We start from the raw sequence: 25,005 nt of genomic DNA, 5'->3' as shown, positions 1-25,005 counted from the left end.
CTGTGTTTAAGCTAAACTCATTTAAGCTTTGCCAGTTTAAACATTTAAGAGACAGTCTCAGCCAGAGGACGCGAGCTTGCGCGCGCAGTGAGAAGATTTGTGCGTGTGTTCATCCGAAGCGCGCAAACCCGCACCTCAGAACGCGCGCAAATATTAATCTCTCTGAAGTATTGTTTAAATGGACAAATTCACACAAAAATTATGTCAAAATGCCCGTCTTGGTAAGTATCCTATAGCAGACATAGCCGGCTGAACGTGCTGTATCAGTGCACTGGATCAGTGCATTCTCTTAAAGTGACAGCACTTTCTGAATATTAATAAAAAAGCAACAACAAAAATATTCTTATTTTCTTTATTTTTATTTGACAATATAGTTTTTGCCTAAACATAGAACATACTGAAACCGTGACTCTAAAACTGTGATACGAACCGAACCGTGAGTAAGTTGAACCGTTCCACCCCTAGTGGATGGATGGTCATTGGACTAATTGCTAATTCATCTTTTATTAAAAATGCAAAAAAATCTTTAGATCTTTAAAAATATTACAAAATGTATGTAAAACATTTTAGCCTAAATGTTTTTTTTTTAGATTATATATGAGGTAGGAAAAGAAAAATCACAAGGTATTTGGATTCCTTGAATTATTTGGCTTATTATAGGAATAGTTCCCCAAAATAAAAGTTTGCTGAGTATTTACTTGCCCTCGGGCCATCTGAGATGTAGATAGAGAAGAAAGTGAGAAAGTGACGTGACATGTGGCCAAGTATGGTGACCCATACTTGGAATTAGTGCTCTGCATTTAACCCATCCTAAGTGCACACACACAGCAGTGAACACACACACACCGTGAACACACACCCGGAGCAGTGGGCAGCCATTTTTGCTGCGGCACCCGGGGAGCAGTTGGGGGTTCGGTGCCTTGCTCAAGGGCACCTCAGTCGTGGTATTGAAGGTGGGAGAGAGCGCTGTACATTCACTCCCCCCACCTACAATCCCTGCCGGTACGAGACTCGAACCCGCAACCTTTGGGTTACGAGTCCAAGTCTCTAACCATTAGGCCAAGACTTCCCCTGGAGTCTTAATCAGAGATGAGTCTTAATCAGAAAAGATTTGGAGAAGTTTAACATTGCATCACTTGCTTGCCAATGGATCCTCTGCATTGAATGGGGGCTGTCAAAATGAGAGTCCAAACATCTGATAAAAACATCACAGTAATCCACAAGTGACTCCAGTCCATCAGTTAATATCTTCTGAAGTGAAAAGCCGTGTTTGTAATAACCCATAATGTTGCATTCTCCGGTGCAAAAGTTGTCTAGTCTATCTCAGGAGAGAAATATGCACAGATCAAGCACCATTTACAAGCAAAAACAGTCCAAAACAGTTCTAAACAATTATATAGGTGAATTTGGATTGAGAGGACAACAAGGGATGGACTTTTTATGTAACATTGAAAGGAAGCATTATTATGGATTATGGACTCATATTTTGGTCAAAAGTGACATTTAACATTAAAATGCCTTAATGATGGATTTGTTACTTACACAAACACACAGCTTTTCACTTCATAAGACGTTAACTGATGGAGTGGAGTCATGTGGATTATTGTGATGTTTTTAACATCTGTTTGGACTCCTATTCTGACGGCACCCATTCACTGCAGAGGATCCATTGGTGAGCAAGTGATGTAATGCTGAATTTCTCCAGATCTGTTCCAATACAGAAATAAACTAATCTACATCTTAGATGACCTAAGGATGAATACATTTTAAGCAAATTTTCATTTTTGAGTGAACTATTCCTTTAAAATGAAATGATACCTGCAGCTTGCATGACTGCTCCTTATTTTACTATGCACTGTCCTTCTGCTTAGCAGCTACATCTATGAAACAAGATTAAATAGCCAACATTGTCCTTTTAACTAGTGTGACTGAAAAAGTATTGACTCAAATGGGCAAGAGAACTTGGAAGAGTAAGAAGTCCCAGAAATCACCCTAGACTTTACAGTGACGTGAGCAATAATAGTTGAAGCTGTTAAGTGTAAGCCTTTTCATCAATTACATACCTGGCTAAATGAACAGTGATGTCTTTGTTAAGGAGGTTGATGTTGACCCTGACATCTGTTATTGTTTAGCTGATCAAAGGATATAACATATACGGATGCCACCCTGAAACATGTCAGTTAGACACATCAATCACTTCTTTTGTAACTCTAGCGGTTTGATTTGCTTTGCAAATTACATTGAATAAATTTGTCGAAACTCCCAAAGATTTGGCTGCTGACATCTAAACAGAGGTAAAAGACAAAGCAGTTGAACTTTTATAGGTTTTTCGGAAATGTTCACGTTGGGCATCATTTCCTCTCAAATAGATTGTCTAGCACTCATGCCTTGTAATGGGGAGATATATTTGACATGTGTTTTACATTGATTTGTTTTAATGGTTTGTCCTTTGGCAAGTCCAGTGGCCTTAGTTTATTCCAGTCCTGCCATTTGATCACGTTCAACAACTCCTGTGTCTATGTAAAGTGCAAAGCTGGTATTTTTGGTTTTTGTAAACCTTGATACTAAATGCTGCACAATTAATCGAATTTCTAATCGCGATTACAATTATGGATGCCACAATTACGTAATCGTTCAAAGCAGCAATTAATCGTTCAAAGTCCACTTACGTTATGCTGCGTGCTTAAGATATGTTTTTTTCTTTCTACATGTTATCTTAAGGGTTTTTCCATAGTTTTAGTTTTAGTATAACATTATAGTACCATTCATATTTTTTTCATATTTTTTAAACCAATCCGATGTATATTTGACATTTGAGGCGTAATACTATAGAAAAGCACTAAAGGTTTTTCAGTTAGAGTGTTTTCAGCTTGTTTATTTTCATATAAAAATATGGCATGCAGTTGCATCAAACAATGGTATAAACATCATTCAATGTAAATTGTGATCATCGTAATTAATAATCGCAATTACAATTTCAAGGGAATAATCGACAATTATGATTTTTGTCATAATCGTGCAGCTCTACTTGATACTACATAGTCTTGAAAAAAAGTGGCAGACAAAATACTACTAGTTTGCATGTTAGATTACTGCCATAACTTTTTATAAAGAGATTTTAAGTCTATTTGTAAATGATAGTTCGGTGTACATTTGTTTTCAAGTGATCCAAAGTTGGTCTTGCATTCTCCATCTTAAACTTTGTATTATTTGATATTATTTATATACTATTATAGTATTTAGTAATATTTAGATTTTTTTTTTTTTTTTTTCAGTTTTAATTTATTTTATTAATTCTGTTAGGTGCTTTTGTCATTTCTATATTATTATTTTAATATTTCTATTTAGCTTTAATATATTTCTATTTCAGTTTAAATTTTACTATTGTGTTGCAATAATATATAATACATTAAGACCCACTATTTAGTGCTCATTCTATCTGTTCTTTCTTTAAAGACTTTTGGAAATCCAAAAAAATGAAAGTTATGTATGTATTGAGACTGTTATAGCTAGTTGTAAAAATCAGATGTAACAATGCTGCACTGAAAACATGCAAGATCCGGACATGTCACCCATTGAGCATGTTTGGGATGCTCTGGATTAGAGCCCGACCGATATATCGTTTTGCCGATATTATCGAAATGGGGGCAAAAACAAAAGTTGCGTTTATAATTTTGTTCAGTGTGTGTGTATATGTATATATATATATGTGTATATATGTATATATATGTGTGTGTATATATATATATATATATAATTTTTTGTATTTATTTTTTTTTTTGTTAGAAACAACCTGTCCTTGATTCACTAGATTCACCAAGTGCTGATCTAAAAAGGCTTTTTCTCTCCCACTGCCAGAGCTTCTTCTCCATTCCTGCAGTGATTTGGCTTGGCCACTAGAGGCAGTAGAGGAGGGACCAGCAGTACCTTCTCAATTATCAGAGCTCTTTGCATGCTTTTTTTCTGTTAATCCCAGGTAAAGCATTAATATCACCAATTATATATAATTATATATGTTTGTTTTTTTTTTTTTTTAGGTTTTTGGTTTGTTTTATATTTTATTTCTGTGTGTAAAATTATGTAATATTTATATCTTGCTGCTTATTGTTATGTCACCCAAAGGCTTCCAGTGGCACCTGTGGGAATGGCCCATGAGCAACCGGATCTCTCTTGTAAACTCTCCCTGACCTCTTAAGAGAGAAAATAAGCCCTAATCCCTCAATTGTTGCCCATTTGAATTTATTTAATACACGAGTTTCACAATTTGAGTCGAATTACTAAAAATAAATTAACTTTTCCACCACATTCTAATTTATTGAGATGCACCTGTATATCTAGAAACCCTAATGCATGCATTAACCATTGTAGGAAAAAAATCACCCCGGATAAATAATTGTAGATTAATTGCATCAAAAAGAGGCGACACTGGTGTGGCCTGGATAACAGCGCCCTCGCTGTTTCTCTCATTGACTGTCTGTGTAAGTGTTAGATGTGTGGTTTTCAGGTGAAAGGTCGTGCTGCGGAAGGGAGGGCAGGGTGGGAGGAAGGCTCATCAGGGATTAACAGTGGGGATTCTCCTGCGTCTCGCTCCACGAAAGGGTCAGGCGTAAGTGCACTGACACGTGTGGACAGATACTGTCAAGCATTGTCTCTTCCTGATCATCGTGTACATGGGTGTATTATTACAGAACATATTTAATTTAGCGTGATATGCCTGTAGTAATCACTTTATTATTATGTCTGTAAATCCATTGAAATAAACTTTTTTCCACAAAAAAAAATCAGAAAAATTTGCACATCTAAAAGGCAAAAACTACCTCAATGAGGGTGCTCAACTGTTGTAAACAATAAGAAAAAAGAAATGTTGGTACACCACAGCTCCAAAAATGTGAAAATGTTTCATGTTCTCACCACAGGTGACTTTCGAGCCGTGTGGCTCTTCATCAGACAAACAGAATAAAAGAATAAGCTTTTTCCCCTGTTATTCATACATTAATTGTGTTAGAATATTATACTGAAGTTGCAACAAACTTTTTCAACTTAAGTAATACATTATTTATTTATTGTTTTTTTTTTTTTTTTGCAATAATGTCTGGCTGACATTTACATTCTCACTTATTACAAAGTTACATTGAAAATTTGGAAAAAGTTGGTGAAATTGTCACTCAGAATTTGCTAGTAAATTTCAAAATGAATTACAAAGAAATGCCAAATGACACATTGAATTAAACTTGAAATTTTTAAGTAGAAAAACTTAAATGTTTTCATGTAAAACATATTCCAGTAATCTTTGTTTTATTTACAACTTCTAAAAATTGCTTTTTACAGTGTACTCAATAAATAAATGCATTAACGGAAAATATTAATTTGAGTTTAAATTATTTTATCTTATTTGTGAAGAGTGCAGAGAGTCAGTACATTACAACTTTGTAGGAAATGGTTTTCTTGGACAACCAATCATTTATACAGTGCCGTGGTTGGAGGCCATTATTCAGAAATATTTGACTGTTAAATTCTGCGATTGGCTAATCAGAATTAAGTATTTCTGAGAGCTGTGTAATGTATTATCCAAAATTGTGTCTTATCATACATGATGCTCTGTTTTTGTTGATGTCTGTAAAATAAAAAGAAATTGAAGATATTGTTTTTGTAGTTACCGAAGTATTTTAATTCTTAAAGCACTTGCTGTGATTTACTCTAGCAGTTTATGGTACCATGTCCTAAGTGTTGGACATCTTTAGCGTTTGTATCCATAACTTCAAGCATGGCACCTCATACAACCTATTTATGGATGAAACTTCAAACTTCTGTAATGGTAAACTTGACCCTACCCCATCTTGGGTTTCTTGGCAGAACTTCCATGGCACTAGCAACATTGGGCCATTTTTGTCGCAGGTAACTTAAGTGTAGTGAGGACAACTGTTCTGTTTGGAAACACGTTTTTTTACAGCTTTGTATTCTGCACATGTGCTTTCATACCCTGCTATAGAGTGGCATCACTAAACCACTTGTAGGATATCTAATTATTGAGGACAACAGAGTGGTCTAGCTCACAACTAAAAAATGAAAGTAAAAGCACTAAAACTTGGTTTACTGTTAACATAAGGATCCTGAATTAAATGTTGATTTCTTGTTAATGGTCACTTTGAATGTCAGAGGGCGCTTTGTGATGATCCTAGCTAGATGTTCTGTTCCTGACCTGTTTAAGTGTTCGTTCCATAATTGGAATGTTTTGTTATACTGCTCTTGGATATACAGAATCGACTTGGTCCAAAGAAAGCACACACTTTAGGTGGCTATTTTAAATATTTAGGGACTAGGAGGTCAGCTTTACTTAGTTGTAAATATCTCACTGTTGGTGGACAAGCCAGTTGCCAATGGGAAGTGTTTGCTGGGAGTGCTGTGATGTATATCTGGCCTTTCTGCCTGTCAATAAGGAAGTTGAAAATAAAGCACTGAAGAGTATATTATTTGTTTTGGTCAGCATGCAGTCCTCATCTGCTGCTAGTGGAAAGCCCATTTTTGTTGCCTTATTTAACTTGCATGTGTCCAAACAAACAAATTTAACTCTGTAATGCACTCTTTAAAATGGAGGGAAAAAACATCTCTGGCGTGAGCAGAGCTGAAACACAACCCAGGCAACCTCCCCGCAGTGTAATTGTAATTCGCTGCTGTGTTACCCCGCCGTTCCTTTTGCGCTTGCTAGCTTCTTCAGTGAAGTTCGACTACCGTATCTTCCCACTGCATCATGTTTACCTAGCAACACGCATCACCCGCTGCCGGCCCTCCCATTGGTCATTTCAAAACGCACCCGGGACCAATGGCAGGGCTGTTACCATGGTACAATGTGTAGTTGCCGGGTGGAATTTTGCTGCAAGGCACGTGAGTCCCGGAATCTTCGCCTTGCGTTTTTAATCTCGGGTGTCTGGGAGCTTTGCAAAGGTGATTTATTGGAACCGAGTCACATTTCCTCTCAAGAACCAGCTCACTTATACACGTAGACGTTTATCTGTGCTTTTATGCTTTACAAACCAAAATAATAATGTGACCCATAAGGGGCTGCCGCAGCTGTCACAGGCGTGTGCACTGCTGTAGCGGGGGAGAGAAAAGAGGAAAGTTGAATTTTCTTGAAGTTTTAAATAAGTCTATTTCACAGCAAACTATAATAAAATCCTAAAACGTATTTTATTTTTATTTTTTTCAAAAGTATTGCAGTTTTGTATGAATTTTTCAAGCTAATAACGAACAGAAATTGATTTATTTAATGCTACTGAATATAAATTCATCATTTATGTTTTCTTATTAGTTTATTAGCTCAATTTATTAATTTTTTTTTTTTTACCAAAATGTAGGCTATATTACAATTTAAGCGAAAATATTTATTTTAATACATGATAATTTAATGTCTAAAAAGATTATACACTTATATACCACTCATTAAAATAGTCATCGATAATTTTCTCTTAGCAAGAGAAAGATACGTGAAAAGATGCATATAAACGGGCTTCTGTGGAGTCATGGAGGATGAATGACGGCATGGTTAACCTCGTTTTGCACCACCATCGACACCCCCCCAAATACTCTTTTAGGGGAGAACAGAGGAATTACCAATCCGCACGCAATGGGGTTTTAAACATGATTCCTAACACAGTATGGTCAAATTACAAAAAATCTAACATTCAATTATCATGTTTTAATCAGGCATGATTTTTTTTCTTTATTTACATCCTCACAAATTCCTATTTAGTACAAATGCGGGCAATTTAAAACTGTAAATACAGTAACTTAAACTGTATGTGAGACCATAGTTTTTTGTTTTTTTTACAAAAAGTAAAAAAAAACTGTAATAATGAACCCGTTATTAGTATAAGGATTTTAAGACTATTCAGAAGTTATCCCCCAATAGTCTTTTAGGGGAGAACAGAGAGGAATTACCAACCCGCACGCAATGGTTTTAAACATGATTCCTAATCACAGTATGGTCAAATTACAAAAAAATCAAACATTCAATATAGTATTTACATGTTTTAATCAAGCATGATTTTTTTTATATCCTCGCAAGTCCCAATTTAGTACAAATGCGGGCAAATTGAAACTGTAAAAACTAACTTAAACTGTATGTGAGGCCATTTTTTTACATAAAAAGTTTTCTATTTTTAATAACGAACCCGTTATTAGTATAAGGATTTTAAGACTATTCAGAAGTTATTCAAATTGTTATTAGAGCTTGTATACAATGAGAAATGACATGGAGAAAAGTTTGAAGTAGCTTAAGCTAAAATACTCTCGTTCTGTTTGCCATTTCTTATTTGTTAAATCTCAAGCCTTATCACGTTTTCATTTTAATAACAACGTTAACGGGTAATATGAATGATTAATGATCACTTAAGGTTTGCCCTAATGCAATACTTCTCAGATACATTCTGTTTCATGTGCGATGACAGTTTCTCTCTCTCCCTCTCTCTCTCTCTCTCCCTCAACTTTTCGCTGTTGTCTCTCCCTCTCCCTCTCTCCCTCTCTCTCTCTCTCCCTCTCTCAACTTTTCGCTGTTGTCTCTCCCTCTCCCTCTCTCTCTCTCTCTCTCTCTCTCTCTCTCTCTCTCTCTCTCTCTCTCTCTCTCTCTCTCTCTCTCTCTCTCTCTCTCTCTCTCTCTCTCTCTCTCTCTCTCTCTCTCTCTCTCTCTCTCTCTCTCTCTCTCTCTCTCTCTCTCTCTCTCTCTCTCTCTCTCTCTCTCTCTCTCTCTCTCTCTCTCTCTCTCTCTCTCTCTCTCTCTCTCTCTCTCTCTCTCTCTCTCTCTCTCTCTCTCTCTCTCTCTCTCTCTCTCTCTCTCTCTCTCTCTCTCTCTCTCTCTCTCTCTCTCTCTCTCTCTCTCTCTCTCTCTCTCTCTCTCTCTCTCTCTCTCTCTCTCTCTCTCTCTCTCTCTCTCTCTCTCTCTCTCTCTCTCTCTCTCTCTCTCTCTCTCTCTCTCTCTCTCTCTCTCTCTCTCTCTCTCTCTCTCTCTCTCTCTCTCTCTCTCTCTCTCTCTCTCTCTCTCTCTCTCTCTCTCTCTCTCTCTCTCTCTCTCTCTCTCTCTCTCTCTCTCTCTCTCTCTCTCTCTCTCTCTCTCTCTCTCTCTCTCTCTCTCTCTCTCTCTCTCTCTCTCTCTCTCTCTCTCTCTCTCTCTCTCTCTCTCTCTCTCTCTCTCTCTCTCTCTCTCTCTCTCTCTCTCTCTCTCTCTCTCTCTCTCTCTCTCTCTCTCTCTCTCTCTCTCTCTCTCTCTCTCTCTCTCTCTCTCTCTCTCTCTCTCTCTCTCTCTCTCTCTCTCTCTCTCTCTCTCTCTCTCTCTCTCTCTCTCTCTCTCTCTCTCTCTCTCTCTCTCTCTCTCTCTCTCTCTCTCTCTCTCTCTCTCTCTCTCTCTCTCTCTCTCTCTCTCTCTCTCTCTCTCTCTCTCTCTCTCTCTCTCTCTCTCTCTCTCTCTCTCTCTCTCTCTCTCTCTCTCTCTCTCTCTCTCTCTCTCTCTCTCTCTCTCTCTCTCTCTCTCTCTCTCTCTCTCTCTCTCTCTCTCTCTCTCTCTCTCTCTCTCTCTCTCTCTCTCTCTCTCTCTCTCTCTCTCTCTCTCTCTCTCTCTCTCTCTCTCTCTCTCTCTCTCTCTCTCTCTCTCTCTCTCTCTCTCTCTCTCTCTCTCTCTCTCTCTCTCTCTCTCTCTCTCTCTCTCTCTCTCTCTCTCTCTCTCTCTCTCTCTCTCTCTCTCTCTCTCTCTCTCTCTCTCTCTCTCTCTCTCTCTCTCTCTCTCTCTCTCTCTCTCTCTCTCCGTATCAATCTACCTGAAGTCTTGTGTTATTTCCGCGGCGTATTTTGGAGACAACAAGGAGCTGGCGGAAAGGGCAGTCTCTCGTCTCTACTCCGCCCACATACCAAGCTGACCAATCCAAACAGCCACGGGGACTACTTCTGACCAATCGCGTGTAAGCTGCCGCGGCGTCGGATAGCAACAGACCCTACGCACGTGCACACGGGGTGGAGAATGTAGCACCCCTGAACGCGCGCGGGCAGAAGCAGCTCTATGGAAAGGAACATCGGCGTGTGTGCGCGCTTTAGCACAGAAAAGTTTGATGAAACTTAAAGGGCACAGAAAAATCACTTCTTTATCATGTGCACACAGTGTTGCCAAAGCATTGTTACAAATAGAATTCAATGTTTCAAATTATGTCAGTGACATCAGTCTATGAATGTTCGTGAACGTATTATTAAATTACTTTTAAGTAGTCAGCTACTACTTTGTAAGGATTTTACTTCATATATATATATATATATGAAGAGTTCAGATGCAAAAGCCTTTAAGTGCCGTTTGAAATTTTCTTCTAAAATGAGCATTTTTATCAGGCTCTTATGTGTAGGTTCTGTAATTTCACTTCAGTGGCAATGAATAGGTTATTTTCTTTGCCAATAAAGTAAAATAACAACATAAACCTAGGAGCCTCAGAAAAATACAAATTTTAGAAAAAAAAATTCAGACGGCACTTAGAGGCTTTTGCATCTGAACTTTTCATATATATTTATATAGATAGATATAAAGCTGCTGTTACTATGCTATTTATTTTGGCGAGCTTTAAGTATGTTTTGTGTTTACTAAATATAGATATATGTAGAAAGATTAGACATATTTTTAATACCTTGACCCGTTTTTCTTTGACCTTCGTGTGAGGGCTCAACCTCCAATAACTGGTTGGAGCGTTACGCGTTACAAAAGTTAGGCCTACGTTACAGCTGTTTTTGTTTGATGCACAGTTGTTCGCGACAAATAAGAGCGTTGTAATTGTGTTTAGTGGTTTGCCTCTAATGATTCCAGCGGTCTATATATATATGTGTGTGAATATCTATATCTGCGGAGTTACTATAAATGGAGAGAAGTGGCTTGGTGGCGCTACTAAACTGAAAAGGGGGATGCTTGTGAATATGTGTTTTGTGGTGCAGCCTTGTTTGATCTGATGAAATCTAGGTAAATAAGCACATAGGCATGCGTCACTCCTTTTGAAACGTGTTTCATGGTTCTCATGGCCGTCCTCCGCTTTTGGTGTTTAAACATTGAAGCGTGGGGAGCTGCGTCAACCGAGCTCCTCTACAGAGTGGCTCTTCTATATCCCCCCCTACACTTGAATGTGGATGGAACAATCCTCATTGCAGGGTGTGGATCCAGTGCCGGCCAGAGAGGCTCGACAACAAGGAGTAATAACGGGCAAGCAGAGAGTATGACTTAAGACTGACTGGAAAAAAACGACTTTTCGGAGGAAAATAAAATATCGTGGAGAAGCTTTAAAACGAAAGGAGTGTTACGGTTGAGGGTCGATATCCAAAAGCGGGAGTTACGACGGCAAATTAATCTGTGGAAGTGTACGCGGAAGCCCAACTAAACTGCACGGAATTGCGATCGCGGTGACAGCTCGGGATGGAAGTAACGTCAAATTGTTTGCCAGCTGATGTTTTTCCACGAAGACACTTGCTGAAGCTTTGAGTTCTATTTTTATGGTAGACGGAAAGTTGACGATTGTCAGTCGCGAGCTAAACGGTCTCTGTTGTTCTTTGAGGCGACTTGACAGCGCTCGGTTGGACAACAGCGCGACCATTATAATCCTAACTTTTGACTGAATTCTCACAGCTTGACCAGAGAACGGGACGCTTGGATTGTTTGGACTTATTTCTGGATATCTTTTTCGTTTTCTTTTTAAATGCCAAGCACATTCACGCAACCGAAACGTCTCTTTACAGAACTGAAGAGGTTGTGCGATTGGAAGCGCAGTCTATTCGTTTGACGTTCGCGCTCTATAATTGAGACTAAATTCTATTCTCACCCTCATTGTATTGTGAAAAAGTATCATAGTGAAAGCGGCAAGTTTTTATTCCCCTCTCAGTAGTTGTGCTTTTTTTGTGCCTGTAACTTGCACTTCAGCACTTTGACTCGTAGTAGTTGTTTGTGCATGCACGTGTTTGTTTTGATCCTGTAGCCCACGAAAACATTAATCACAAGCTATAGATTGTTGTCACCCGTGTCTTGAGCTCCTGGCTCCCTCCTCCCCTCTTTTTTTGACTTGCCAGCGAATAAGGTCGCCTGTACACACCTACATACTTTGCCAGTTGCATTCAAGGAGGAAGGTTAACTCGTTGTTTTCCCATAAGGAAGTCACTGATACCTTTCTTACCTGGAGCTGCATTTTTTCGCTCATCAGGATTCAGATTTTAACTGAAGAAAGTGGCAGCACAGCCATTGTTGCCGAGCGCACCTGCCTTCTTTGACTAATTTAAGCTACTGTAGGATACCTAGACAGAATTGAAGAAACGCCTGCTATTTTTAGCGAGAGTAATGGGGTAAATGGTGTTGAAAATTGAGACCCCCACCCCCACCTTTAAGGCTACCAACACTTCCAGGTTTAGCTCTGGTTTCCTTGTCAGCTGCTGAATTATCTGGCTTGGAAAATTGAAGTGGGGGGTCCTGTCTCAACAAGAATCTCAGTCTTATCGCACTATTGTGAACAGTTTCTCCAAAAGTTATTGCTATTTTGTCCAATGGAATCCACTCAGTATTGTGGGACAATGAATCTAGATAGAGTACAAGTAAAACAAACTTTAGTAACCAAATAAGCTCATCCCCATATAAACAGAAATATATCTATGTATGTTGCAGAGTATATATATATATATATATATATATATATATATATATATATCTCTATAAAGTATATAAGACATGCATAGTTTGAATATGTATATTTTTATTCCAAAAGTGAGCATTGTTGCCTGAAACCCAATCCATTGCCTTAGAATATTATAGTAATAAAGGGAATAGCAAGGACAGAACTGAAACGGTGTTTGAAATAACTTAATGGTGCCTTTTTCATTCATCAGTTTCTTCTGTCTGTCACTTCAGGATTTCACAAATAATTGAAAGATATTTTTGTGCTTAAATTTAAATCCTAATCTTTATAACTTGCCTTCACGGTTCAAACTTGTGTTTAGTTACCATTGGATGTACCCTACTGGATTATTTACTGAAGTTATAGGCATGTGCGAAGGATTATTCTATACTTGATGTCAGCGACTTTTTCAGTACGTTTTGGGATCCCCAACAAACTTGATTAGAGTCATTCTTTGGATATCACAGGCCAACGCATAAGCATTTCAGATGGTGATCACTTCGTCTGTGGAGGAGAAGCCGCAACCTTCTAACAGAATGGTCGCAAATTTGCCGACCGAATCCTGGATTGGCAGCACAGATCAGAATCGCTTCTTACCCCAGTCACACCTACTACGGAAGCCTGCAAGAAGTTAGTACAACCTCTTTTTGCATCTATAACAAATTTACACCAGTTCATGTGCTGCGCAAGAGAGTGAACATGCATGGATGTTGGGAAATCTGTGTCCGCTCATACATGATTTCATCCTATAGAAATCATGTTCTGTTGAAATAAGTAAAAAGGAAAGGCGTTCATTCAAGTCAGGTCTATTGGGTAATGAAGTCGCATCCAGTTATTTGTCAAACATTAGTTGCTGTTGAAGTTCATATTTACCTTTGACCAATGGTAAACATTAGAAATCCTAGCTTAAATACAGTTTGTCCTTGACAGCACAAATCCAGTCAACAACACCAAAAACTGCATGGAATGTTGAGGGAAAAGCAAGCAAATTGTGGTGATGACAGGGCTTTGGAATTTGAGGAAGTACATTAGCTTTTAGTTGGGTTTTGAGAATGTAAATACAGTTTGGTCAAAACATTGTCTGGTACATTGGAAGTCATCAGTGCTTTTAATTGTCTATGTTTTGTCAGTGAAAGTAGTTAAGCCTTGGCACGATGTACATCATTTTATATGATCAACTACTAAAAATCAGTACAATGCTATGTTTATTTATGAATGTTGGATTATCCAAGGTAGAAAATTAGCCCACCCAGGGACATTTCCCTTTTAGCCCGGACATAAATTAGCCTATAGTCAAATGTTTAACACACTTCAGAACTACAGAACTACCCCTACAGACCTGCACTCCTTTTCCCATCATTGTTTTAACATAACATGTTCAAACAATCATGGGAATAGGCGCATTCTCGAACGGTTTCAGAGGCTGCTTGATCTTTGCGTCACTTCTGCGCGGTAATTTGTGCTGTGTGCTATGGGAGCTCTACGTGAGGTGTGAGCTCACAGTGATTGCACTGTTGCTGGGAATCTTAGAGCTGCAGCAGAATGCTGTTCTGTAGACCAGCATGTACTGTATTGTGCACAACGTACGTCACAAAACAGCTTTTCTTGGTTTGTTAGTCATATTTTAAGACTTTATGATAAAGATAAGTGTGACTCTGACTTGTTATGACACAAGAAAAGGCTGTTGTCATGGCAGATTATTTTCTATTTCTGCTTTTATTCCACTGGTGGTGGTATCAGTTTGCTGTCCTGTAATTTTTTGTTTCATTCTTTACATGGATTCAGTAATTCAGAACATTAATTATGTCAAAGTCTGTTGCATTTGATGATTTTGTAGAACAAAGGCTTAATTATCGTCTAGTAAACTATTTTGCTCACATGAAAGCAAACCATATTGAAAATAAAAGACCTCACTGTAAGTGATAATTGGTTGATGAAACAAGATGGCAGTGGTACAGTGGTTTTGAATATTTTTGGAAGAAAGTGCAGTGATCATCAGCTCAGTGTTTGGTTATATACCAATGTACAGTTGCAGTTGGTTTGTTAGACATAGGCTTGTTTAGCCCAACCTTCATTATTTGTCATCCCTCCCATTCTCTGTCAGTTCAGGATTGGAATTAAAGGACTCAATTATCCGTCAAGCATTAAGCTGCTTAATGCAGTTACGATATAATTGCTTAATTGGCCCATTTCAAGAAAGTTTCCAAACAAGTAATCTACAGACGCTGCAAATTACTAACCCCACACCACACAAATCTGGATTTAGCTTCAAACTCCAATGTCCATTTGAACTTTGGACACAAAATTGATGTCATGAACCATCCATAAACTGGTTGTTTGACAGCCTTTGAGTCTTGTTATGATAGTGATAAACCGGTTTGCACTAAATGACTCAAAATGTCAAAATGAGTCCAAAAAGTCCAAAGTTTGCAATGAAAATTCATACACTTGTTGCACAGTAGGCTTGATAGAGAGTAAATATGAAGAGTCGTAGACTGTCAGGCGTTTTGCTGTCTCAACTTTAACCTCAACCTCCTTCTAATTGGATGATTGTTTATATGTGTTATTGTTGATGCAATGGTTAAAGGATTTTGGGATGAGCAGTAACAGAATCGTTTGAATGTTTAGAGTGTTTTTGCATTTTCTGCTTAAAATTTTTATTTTTATCTGTGTATCCAGCTGACTTTTCTCCTGTTGCTATTTCTGTCCCCCCACCCCAGTCTGGCGTGTCAAGCACTGTGTGTATAACTGCCTTTCAGAAGCCTGAGTAACTCTTTTAAAGATAGATATAACTGCAAGTAACCCATTGGGTTCAGGGAAAGCTGCAGGAATAATTCTGTTCTGTGGATCCACCTATATGAGACAAAGGAAAGAGCTGATAGGGCATCTGAAGACATCATATCAGCAGAGAATCACAGCCCCGAATCGAGGTGCATGGAGTTTGGACTGTGAAAGAGAGAACGACAGTCACAGCGTTCATACAAACAACGCGACGCGTCCACTCCTTCCCTTTGCCCCTTTCCCTCACGCTGGCTTTCATGTTTGTTTGCTCACCGGTTTTCAGTCTAAAGGTGAAACGCACAATTTTGCCACATGAAATCCATAATTATTGTCTTTTGGGTAAATATAAAGTTTCATTTAACACAGAATATAGGATGTTGCTGATGATATAGCAGTTTTTTTCTGATTTTATAACACTCTTAAAAATAAAGGTTCCTTAAAGGGGTTTTTGCCTAAAAGGCGATGTCATAGAAGAACCAGAAGAATTTTTTTTTGTGAACAGTCCTTAAAAGAACAATTTTCATAGTTTGAATTCAATTACAAATCTAAAGATTCTTTTTCCACTATAAATAACCTTTTGTGGAATGGAAAGATTCTGTGCATCTCAGGTTCTTCATGGAACCAAAGATGCCAATAAAGAAACTGTATTTTTAAGTTAAATGATAAATTGATTTCTTTTGGTTCTAACAGTATGTATTAATTTGCTGAAAACATTTAGATGTTTAGGTCTTGATTCAGATCAGTGAAGTTACTTTTCCAGACATCCTCTGAGCATTTAAAGCCATTTATTTAGTTTGCAATACAAACTTACTTTTTTGTGGCCAAATTATAACCACAAATAATTATCTTCAGTGCTCCTATTATTCTAGTCTTAGTAAACCCATCTATACTAGTGCACGAGCCATTGTGGAAAAATATCTGCCTATAGTTTTCATCTTTGTGTGCCGATAAAATCTGTTGTTTCACATATTCAGAGGAAAAAGTGACAAATGCCCTTCATGCTCATTGGCTCTTCATCTCCCCGCCTCCTGCTGGATTAGCGGTGGGCCTGAATCAGAACAAAAACATGTTATTGTTCACCAGATGCACACACAGTGTACCTGCAAGACCAGAGAGGCGATCCTACCCCATCCATCCAACATCTCCCTGATTGATATAACCCTCCCCTCAGCTCAGCTTCATCATGGAGAGCACATTAAACATTGAAGCAACTTTTACTACTGATATCTCCCAATATCCTGGTTTCTTGCTCGCATACACTTTTTTTCAGGTATTCACATTTTTTGTTCTGTCTGTATTTGTGTCTCCTGACTCACTCTCACCCCCCCCCCCCCCACACACACACACACACACACACACCACCAGCTCAGCTTCATCAAAGGCAACACATTAAACATTGAAGCAACTTTTCCTACCGATATTTCCCAATATCCCCGTTTCTCGATGCTCACATACACTTTTGTTCAGGTATTCACATTTCTCGTTCTGTCTGTATTTGTCTCCTGACTCACTCTCACATCATCCTTGCTGTGCTCTTTCCAAGAAAGAACGTTAACAACGCGAATAGGCCCACACTCCTCACTCTGTGTCAACATCCACCTCCACTGGAGCAAGCGGCTCTTTACTCAAGGGGCGCTTGATTAGTGCTGGTCACTTTAGATTAGCCAGTCTGGTGTTAACGTGAGCTCGCAGCTCGCCTTGAGCTGTGAAGGTGCAGTCTCACCGAGAGATCAGCACGTAAGCTCCTTAGAGTCCCGCGGCTCGTGTTTAAAACTCAAGGATAAAGAGGGGTGGAGATTCAGCATTGTGCATGACAGCAGTCGGCGTGCATCTGTTTACGACAAGCGGACTTAAAACTTAATGGTGATAGCAAGAAATTGTAACTTTTTTTTAAAGATTTATTTTTGGTGCTTTTGCCTTTATTATGACAGGACAGTGTAGAGATGACAGGAAGCACAGTGAGAGAGAGAGGGGGGGTGGGATCGGGAAAGGCCCTCAAGCCGGGATTCGAACTCGGTACAGCCCAACGGCACTTTATGTTGGCGCGCTGCCCATGAGGCTATTGGCGCTGACAAATGGCAACTTTTTTAGTGGATGACTGATGTAATAGCCTTTCATATATTACTATTTTTGTAAGGATGCACCGAATGTTCGGCAACCAAAATTATTCGGCCGAAAATAGCAAAAAAAAACTCTTTCGGTGTTCGGCGAATGAGCAAAAAGACAGAATAAATTGTACCGAACAATGATATGACGCGATCAAATGGCAATCAGCGAAGAGTGAGAGGCACGCACTCTTCAGTGCAGCACACGTCAGCAGTGTGGAAGCATTTAAAACTGTCAGAGAAAGACGCAAAAATCATTACAAGCACCGACAGCGAGAGACTGTTTAGTACTGCATCGCATGTCTTCGATGAGAAGAGGAAGGGGTGATTGTTGCTGGTTTACTGTATGATGATTGAAATCGCAAATCGGCCTTAAACAATTAGTAAATAAACTGCAAAACGTTATGTTTTCTAATGCACGCACACATTGCATGTATTCTGACAGTGCTGCACGAGCTCGCGGCGCTATCTGCTTGTTAACCAGGGTTCAAAGTCCAAAGCGTGAAGAAAATCTGCGCTGATACAGTCGTCAGTTACTCAGTCACATTTTTATGAATTTTTACAAGGCATGTGACAATGCGATACGTATGACATATTCGTAATGAGACTTATTTATAAATCTGTTGTTGTCAACAAAAAGGAAGCACTGATGTCTTCCTGCGCGTTTCCGCCTAAATAAAAGTTGAGAAAAAGCAAGAACTCTATCAACATTCATAAATGTTAGTATTGTAATTTTACTGTTGTTCTGTAAAATAAAATAAAAAAGTAAGACAAAAATAATGATAATAATCATTACAACAGCTCTGTTAATACATTTATTATAACAATCACACATAGTGTTCAAATTAAGATCTGTAATATTTTCTAATGTTTTAAAAGAAGTCTCTTCTCAGCAAGGCTGCTTTTAATTGTACAGTAAAAAATACATGCCTAATTCAAGAAGGGGGTCTGATGGCCAAAAAATATTATTTTACTAACTTATTAATTTTAAGCTAAATTGTGCTTTGTTGTCTGCTAGAATGTTAAAAATGTTCAGTGTTAAATATTTTTAAATTGTTGTTTTGTAATTTTCAAAATCACATTTTGGCTATTTAATGTATGCAATGGAGAGAAAAAACACGAAAAACCGTATTCGGCCTTCGACCCAGTGTTTTATTTTGTTCGGTTTCGGCTTAGGCCAAGAATTTTCATTTCGGTGCATCCCTACATTTTTTTTTTAGGCCATTTTCAGATCACATTTAGATGATAACCATCTCTGATTGGCCAAAAATTTTGCCTTCTGCAAAATCTACTGTCAGCCAAATGTTTTTAGTGAATTTAGAAGCAATTGAAAAACCCATATCAGCATTGGTCGGATGCCAACGTTCAGACAGTAATGTGCTTGTTTTAGTGTTGGCTGTTGCTGTTTACAGTCGTCGTACATCTGTAGCTAATGATGTATTTTGAGGTGGGGGATTTATTTTATTTTATTTTTAATGCCCTGTGTGAGCTCTCAATTTACCAGTGTCACTGTATGAGGCGTCCACCCAGATGGCTTTTTATTAATAGTGTGGAGTCTGACTCAGCTGTGGGGGCCTGACTGTTTAAAGTACTCCGTGGTACTGTTTGGGATTTGGCCGCCAAGGAAAGGTTGGAAGGGGTTATATCGCATAACACTGTGAGAGGTGCTGAACTTAGTGGAAATGTTGAAAGTTTTGCAGAAGCCCCACTGAGGATGGTGTCCTCTTGCAAATAAGGGAGTTCTGAGAATCGGAAGTGGAGATGACCAGTGGGAGATTCTGGGAGGCAGCACAAGATCATATAGTCCTTAAATAAATCATCTTTCATCAAACTTGATTTTGGGAAGACTTAAAGTCCCCCTGTGGTGAAAATCAAGTTTTTTATGTTGCAGTATTCACTGTAGTTGTCCGCTAGTAAAAACATAGTTTTATCTGTCATTATCCGTGTATGCCATTGTTTTGCGTTTACTACAGTTCAGTGGATCAGGAGGCGCTGGCTGGTGTGACTGAGTGGAGGCGGGACTAATTTGCGTATTCATAGATCCGCATATAGTAAATGAGGCAAGGGTGTAGAGTTGCATTCAAGTTATTTTAAGGCATGAGAAAATTATTTTCACAAGAAAAAAAATTTAAATATGTCATTTTTATGATCAAATATGAGTTTTAAAGGATACAATTTTTGACTACAGGGGGACTTTAGGTATGACCCCCAGTGCAATCGATGCATGCGTGTTCCTTCCTCCCATGTTTTTTTCCCAGTTAAATGTAGTGGTGGGAAGTGATGAGTATCTTTAAATGATAGCACATATGAACGAGATTGCAAACTATCCCATTGAATGTTGGGAAATATGGCCCAGACAGTAATGTCTGTCTAATTTTCTAAAGTTGCAGTCACATTTAACATTGTTTGGCGAATGTTTGTGGGCGAAATACAGTCATTTCAATAGAAACCCACTCGATTGGAAACCTCACTTGAGGGCGAAATATATCGCAAATGGTCAAGTTGGTCAAACAAATTTACTACGTTGACCAACAGAAAACTGCTTGGATTGAAAGTGACTTTTATGTGAGTTCTGCAATATTGACAAAAGATTTTTTGCCTGCAAAATGTGACCGCACATTAATTCTTTCAGGTTCTGGTGAGATAGGAGATCACATACCTGCTCGCAACTACCCGTAAGATTGGGCAGAGTTTCAGAGCTTCTGAAACCTGAAGTCCTCTAATGTGGGGCATGACATCCATGTAACCCTGCCATCTGCGGGCACGCAAGCGCGCGTTAGACAGGGGGCATGATGTGACGCACACATCCTCGCCTTATTCACTTCTATGTACTGTATGTCTACAATGTCCTTTTTCCGACATGCGCTCAAACAACACCAACTTGTTGCTTCATACTAAGGTCACGTTTTCCCTCCTGCATTGGATACTTGATTTTATGATGCACAGGAATTACGGAGCCTCTTGAGTCACCGTTTACGGTGGTCGTTTAACATGTTTTTCTTTTTTCAGATAAGTTGCGGATAATAACCTTAGTTTCCTCCTTGTCCTCTTTTCCCTTCATGCCAATCATGGTGTGTCCAACTTTGGCTCAGTAGCACCAGCGTTCCCATTACCCTAACAGGGAATAAGATAGGGGGTCAGTACGGACATGGGAAGGGTGAGGTGGGAGTGCTGGGGAGGGCTGTTCAGCTGTTCGCATGCACACACAACCATCCTCTTCCTGTGCATTAGAGATAGGGAGTAGGCTGGTCTGTTGCTATGGCGACACTGTGATTGGCAGCTGGCAGCTGTGTTTGGTCAGCTGTGGGGATGTGGAATGAGTTGGTGAAGGGGGGGTTTGCATGGTTAATTGCAGTGGATGATTACTTCATACACCACCTGATATATTTAACTGCTGCAATGTGACACTTGCGCATGTGACAATAAATTCTACCCAGGCACCTGTGTGTCTATAGAGGAGCATGTGTCCTGTTATATTTTATTAATATTCGCTCCCTTCGGGGATGGCGTTTATCGGCCAGATCAGTGTAGATTGAGAGCGAGAAGGGGGGAAAAAGAAGAGAGGTAACAGGCAGGGAAAGGGAGGGCGAGAGCGGCATTGTGGGAAGGGTTGCTGATACAGCACAAGCTACCAGGTTTATTTATAGAGACCTCGCCGCCCAGCCCTTGGATACCAGCAGCCAATCGGGAAGGACAGAGGGAGGGGACCTCTGCCAATCAGAGCGGAGGAAGGGGGGTGTCACACTCAGGAAGTTCTCAATGTGTTCATTTCAGCATTTAAAGGCACAGTGTGACATTTTTCCTGGTGCTCAGTAGGTCACGCTCTTTTTTTTTAGATGAATTGAAAATGTTTTGCAATACTGGGCATTGATTGAGTTGTCATTTGCAACGGGGTCTGAGCAAATAAAAAGCAGTTGGAGATGAGTCACATAAGTATATCCAGGCAGGTTTCCTGTCAGTGAGTTGGTGCTGGGACTCCTCCTATGGGCATGTAACAGTAATGCTTGCCGTCACTCCCTGGGATTGATGGTGGTCAGATGTGTCGTTTTGCACTTTGTTTAAGCTACGGCCATTGATCGGCCGGCTATTTCAAGTTGTAATGTGTCACTGATAAATTTCACCCCCCATTACTCCTCACCTGTCAGCCCCTGAAAGCAGCAATAAAAGCATTCGCTGTGGAATATCTCATCCATTTCATATCCCCCCGTTAGACGTTCACGTCCCTGCTTCTGCACTCAGCAATCTTACTTAATTACTGTACTCTCGGCACGTTCTCGCCTCTTTCCCAGGATGTCCGTTACTTCCTTTGTGCATTATGAATGTTCAATGTGCTTGTGGATTATTGTGTGCAAAAAAAAAATCACATCCTGCAGTTAAAATTTAAGTTCATCAAATTTGGGACAGCATTAATTCTTTATAAGCCTGTAGTTTATTGCTCCATTAGTCCCTTGTTCTTTTATACAAATAACTAGCTCCAAAAACTTATCTGGCCTGCATTGTGAAAGGTTTCGTGTTAATATATGAAGTTCATATACATAGGTTTTATGCTCTGGTCTCAGATTTCTTGGTTGGGGGCTTGATATTAGTTTATAAGGGTGAATCACACAAAACCGGGCTAGAAAATGTCTAGGTTATAAAAATTAAACCGTATTTTGCAAATAGACAATTAGGCCTGTTTTAAGATTTTACGTTTTGGATTGTGATATTACTTTCCTGACAACTAAGCACATTTTCCCCCAAAATCTAATTTATTTCAAGCAAACAACTCTCATTCTCGTTACATAAATTGCTATATATATAGTATTACTTAAAGGGGTCATTGGATGCTCATTTTGCACAAGTTGATATGATTCTTTAGGGTCTTAATTAAAAGTCTATAACATACTTTGGTTAAAATTTCTCAATGTTAGTGTAAAAAACACCTTTTAAACCTGTCAAAATCAGCTGTTTTTATCAAGCCATTATAGTCCATGTTGCTTTAAATGTTAATGAGCTCTGCTGGCCCCGCCACTCTCTTCCAAGCTGCTCTCAGAGAGACTGTTTACTTTCGCCGCATTATTAGGAAAGGTGATTTGCAAAGATTCATAAAAAAACCCTTATACTCACTTCTTCTGTAGATGAGGCTGGATCACGAATGATTCGAGCGAACATAGATGCATTTAGGCTGATCGGGAGTGGCGCATTCACTTCAAAGTGAAAGTAACGTTAATCCTCTGCGTCTTCAGCAGCACCAGTCCAGTCTGTGCTGAAACACTACTGTCAATCAACTATCGTGGGAGGGGCCTGTACAGAACTACGTCATTCTGACAGGAATCTCAGAACAGCCTGGTTTGAGAAAGGGGATTTTAAAATAGGGATTTAAAAAAAAACACTGGATGGATTTTTATAATTATAGGATGGATGTGTACACACTTCCAACATACATTTATGTTCAAACAACTTGAAAAGTGAATTTTGCATCCGATGACCCCTTTAAAGTATTGATTCACTATTATGATAAGCTATTCATTGCACTGCCGTTTAAATTAAAATGTTAAAATTATTTAATGTAATACAGTGTAGATTATTTATATATATTATTTTACTGTATATAAGCCTAGTGTGTGTGTGTATATATATATATATATATATATAGACATACAGTATTACACTAATAAAAACTAATAATGACAGTCACTGTAAATGATGGGAATACAAAACTCAAAAGTAAAATGTCAGGGCATATTACAAAGGAAATTGTGGTTAATTATTATGAAAATAATGCTTAAAACAAAGCTGAAAATGCATTGTGGACCAACAAAAAATATATAAAATATGCTAAATATATTTTCTTATTTTCTTTGGATTTTAAAGTTTGGATTCACCTGTAATTTGAGGTCAGCACTATAGCAGGCAGCCTTTATTTGAAAGTAATAGCTGCAGAATATTCTTGGCCAACGAGTGGCAGCACAGGACCATGGATAGCACTGCTTGCCTCCCAGTCACTCCCATCATCCACTGAGATTTTGGTGTGCAATGTCATACAGCAGTTTTTCTTTGTTCCACCGGGTTGGCAGTGACATATAGTACAGTGATTTTCTGGCGTTTGCATATTGTCCGCCAGTAGCTGTCGGAAAAACACATGCTGCTCAGAAAGTTGAGAGAATTATTCAGATTTGGAAACCATTCTCAGGTCTTTGAAGGTGTATAGCAGTGTATTCCCACCTCCAACGCACGCTTGTCATGCTGACCTGAGGAACGGTGCTGTTATTTCTCAGCCAAAATGAACTGGAGCTTCTTGAGAGGATAACCGATCATTCTTATCACTATTCCATCCTATTGTAGGAGATTTCAAAGATCTCTTAGCTGGAGACTCTGAAAATGCCTTCAGTTTGACTTCCAATATGGTGTGTGTGTGAGGATGTGTGTTCATATTTCTACTTCCCCCCTGCAGTGCAGTGTTTCTCCCCACACCCATGTCAGTATTCGCTTGGCGTGCGTGATACACTTTAGCAATGTGTCTTCTGAAACCTCTCTCGTTTTTTTTCCCTTTTCTCTATGAAGGTGGAAGCAGCTCAGGATGCAAGCCCCCCTCCTCTACCCTCTGCCAGCCTGCCGCCTTGGGCTTCTCCCCCGCTGAGCCAACCATGTCGAGCCAGCACAGCCACCCCTCCTTCGGTAACATCCACTCCATGGCCGACCAGCAGCAGGTACCAGAAACATGCTTCCTTGCAATTAATTCTATGATATAACCCGTATGCAAAGCATCATTGTTATTGTGTGGTTGGATATCAACAGTCATAGTAACAAAAAATATGTTTTTGTGACTTGTCCCTCACCATATTTTATTTAAAAATTGCAGTTGAATAAATAAACACAATTACATGGGGATTAATAAATTAATTGCAATTGCATACACTGTGTTTAAAAACTTGCTGAGAAAGGCCTCAAATGAAGATGACATTGTGTTTGACTACTAAATCATTGCATAGACATTACAACAAGTGACTACAGAAGGCAGTATATGGTTTTATTTCAATAAAATTGTCTCTTACTGGTCTGCAGTCCACCGTTACATTATGAATTTGAGTTTATCTATCTGCCTGAAGTAGAGTAATGGGTTGTTTACCCAGGACAGGTTCTTATATTCTGCAATATTTCATTTTTGGTAGGGATGGGTATCGTTAAGGTTTTAACGGTATTACTACTCTTACCGATACTGCTTATCGATTCGGTACTTTTTGTTTTATATATATATATATATATATATATATGTGTGGCAAATTAAGAGCTGAATTAACTGCTTTATATTCTAAAATGTAAAATAAGTATTTAATAAAATGAATATAAAACATCAATTTGTAAATGCACCAGTGTGCAGGCATTTTTAGTGTTTTATACATAAGATACAGTAAGAACATGAACAAAGAAACAAAGTAAAACAAACTGACAAATACAATAAAACAAATATA

At 38.8% G+C, this 25,005-nt stretch overlaps 1 protein-coding gene across 3 annotated transcripts in view; it reads left to right on the top strand.

Annotated features, from left to right (window-relative positions):
* The window catches only part of LOC107666783 (dual specificity tyrosine-phosphorylation-regulated kinase 1B-like), a 54,706-nt gene that overhangs the window by 16,319 nt on the left and 13,382 nt on the right, over positions 1-25,005 (top strand). The window contains exons 1-2 of one of the 3 annotated variants that reach the window (XM_016458219.1): positions 12,737-13,298; positions 24,098-24,243. In XM_016458219.1, coding sequence (XP_016313705.1) covers positions 13,157-13,298; positions 24,098-24,243 — 288 coding nt within the window. In that variant the 5' untranslated portion in view covers positions 12,737-13,156. Of the gene's footprint in view, positions 1-12,736; positions 13,299-24,097; positions 24,244-25,005 lie in introns of those variants that run through there. The other 2 variants (XM_016458220.1, XM_016458221.1) reach the window with 2 other exon arrangements.

This window comes from Sinocyclocheilus anshuiensis, unplaced genomic scaffold (assembly GCF_001515605.1).
Source record: "Sinocyclocheilus anshuiensis isolate Anshui unplaced genomic scaffold, SAMN03320099.WGS_v1.1 scaffold267, whole genome shotgun sequence".
Classification (NCBI taxonomy): domain Eukaryota; kingdom Metazoa; phylum Chordata; class Actinopteri; order Cypriniformes; family Cyprinidae; genus Sinocyclocheilus; species Sinocyclocheilus anshuiensis.
Note: the sequence above shows the minus strand (reverse complement) of the source record. Positions and strands in the feature narration are given on the sequence as shown.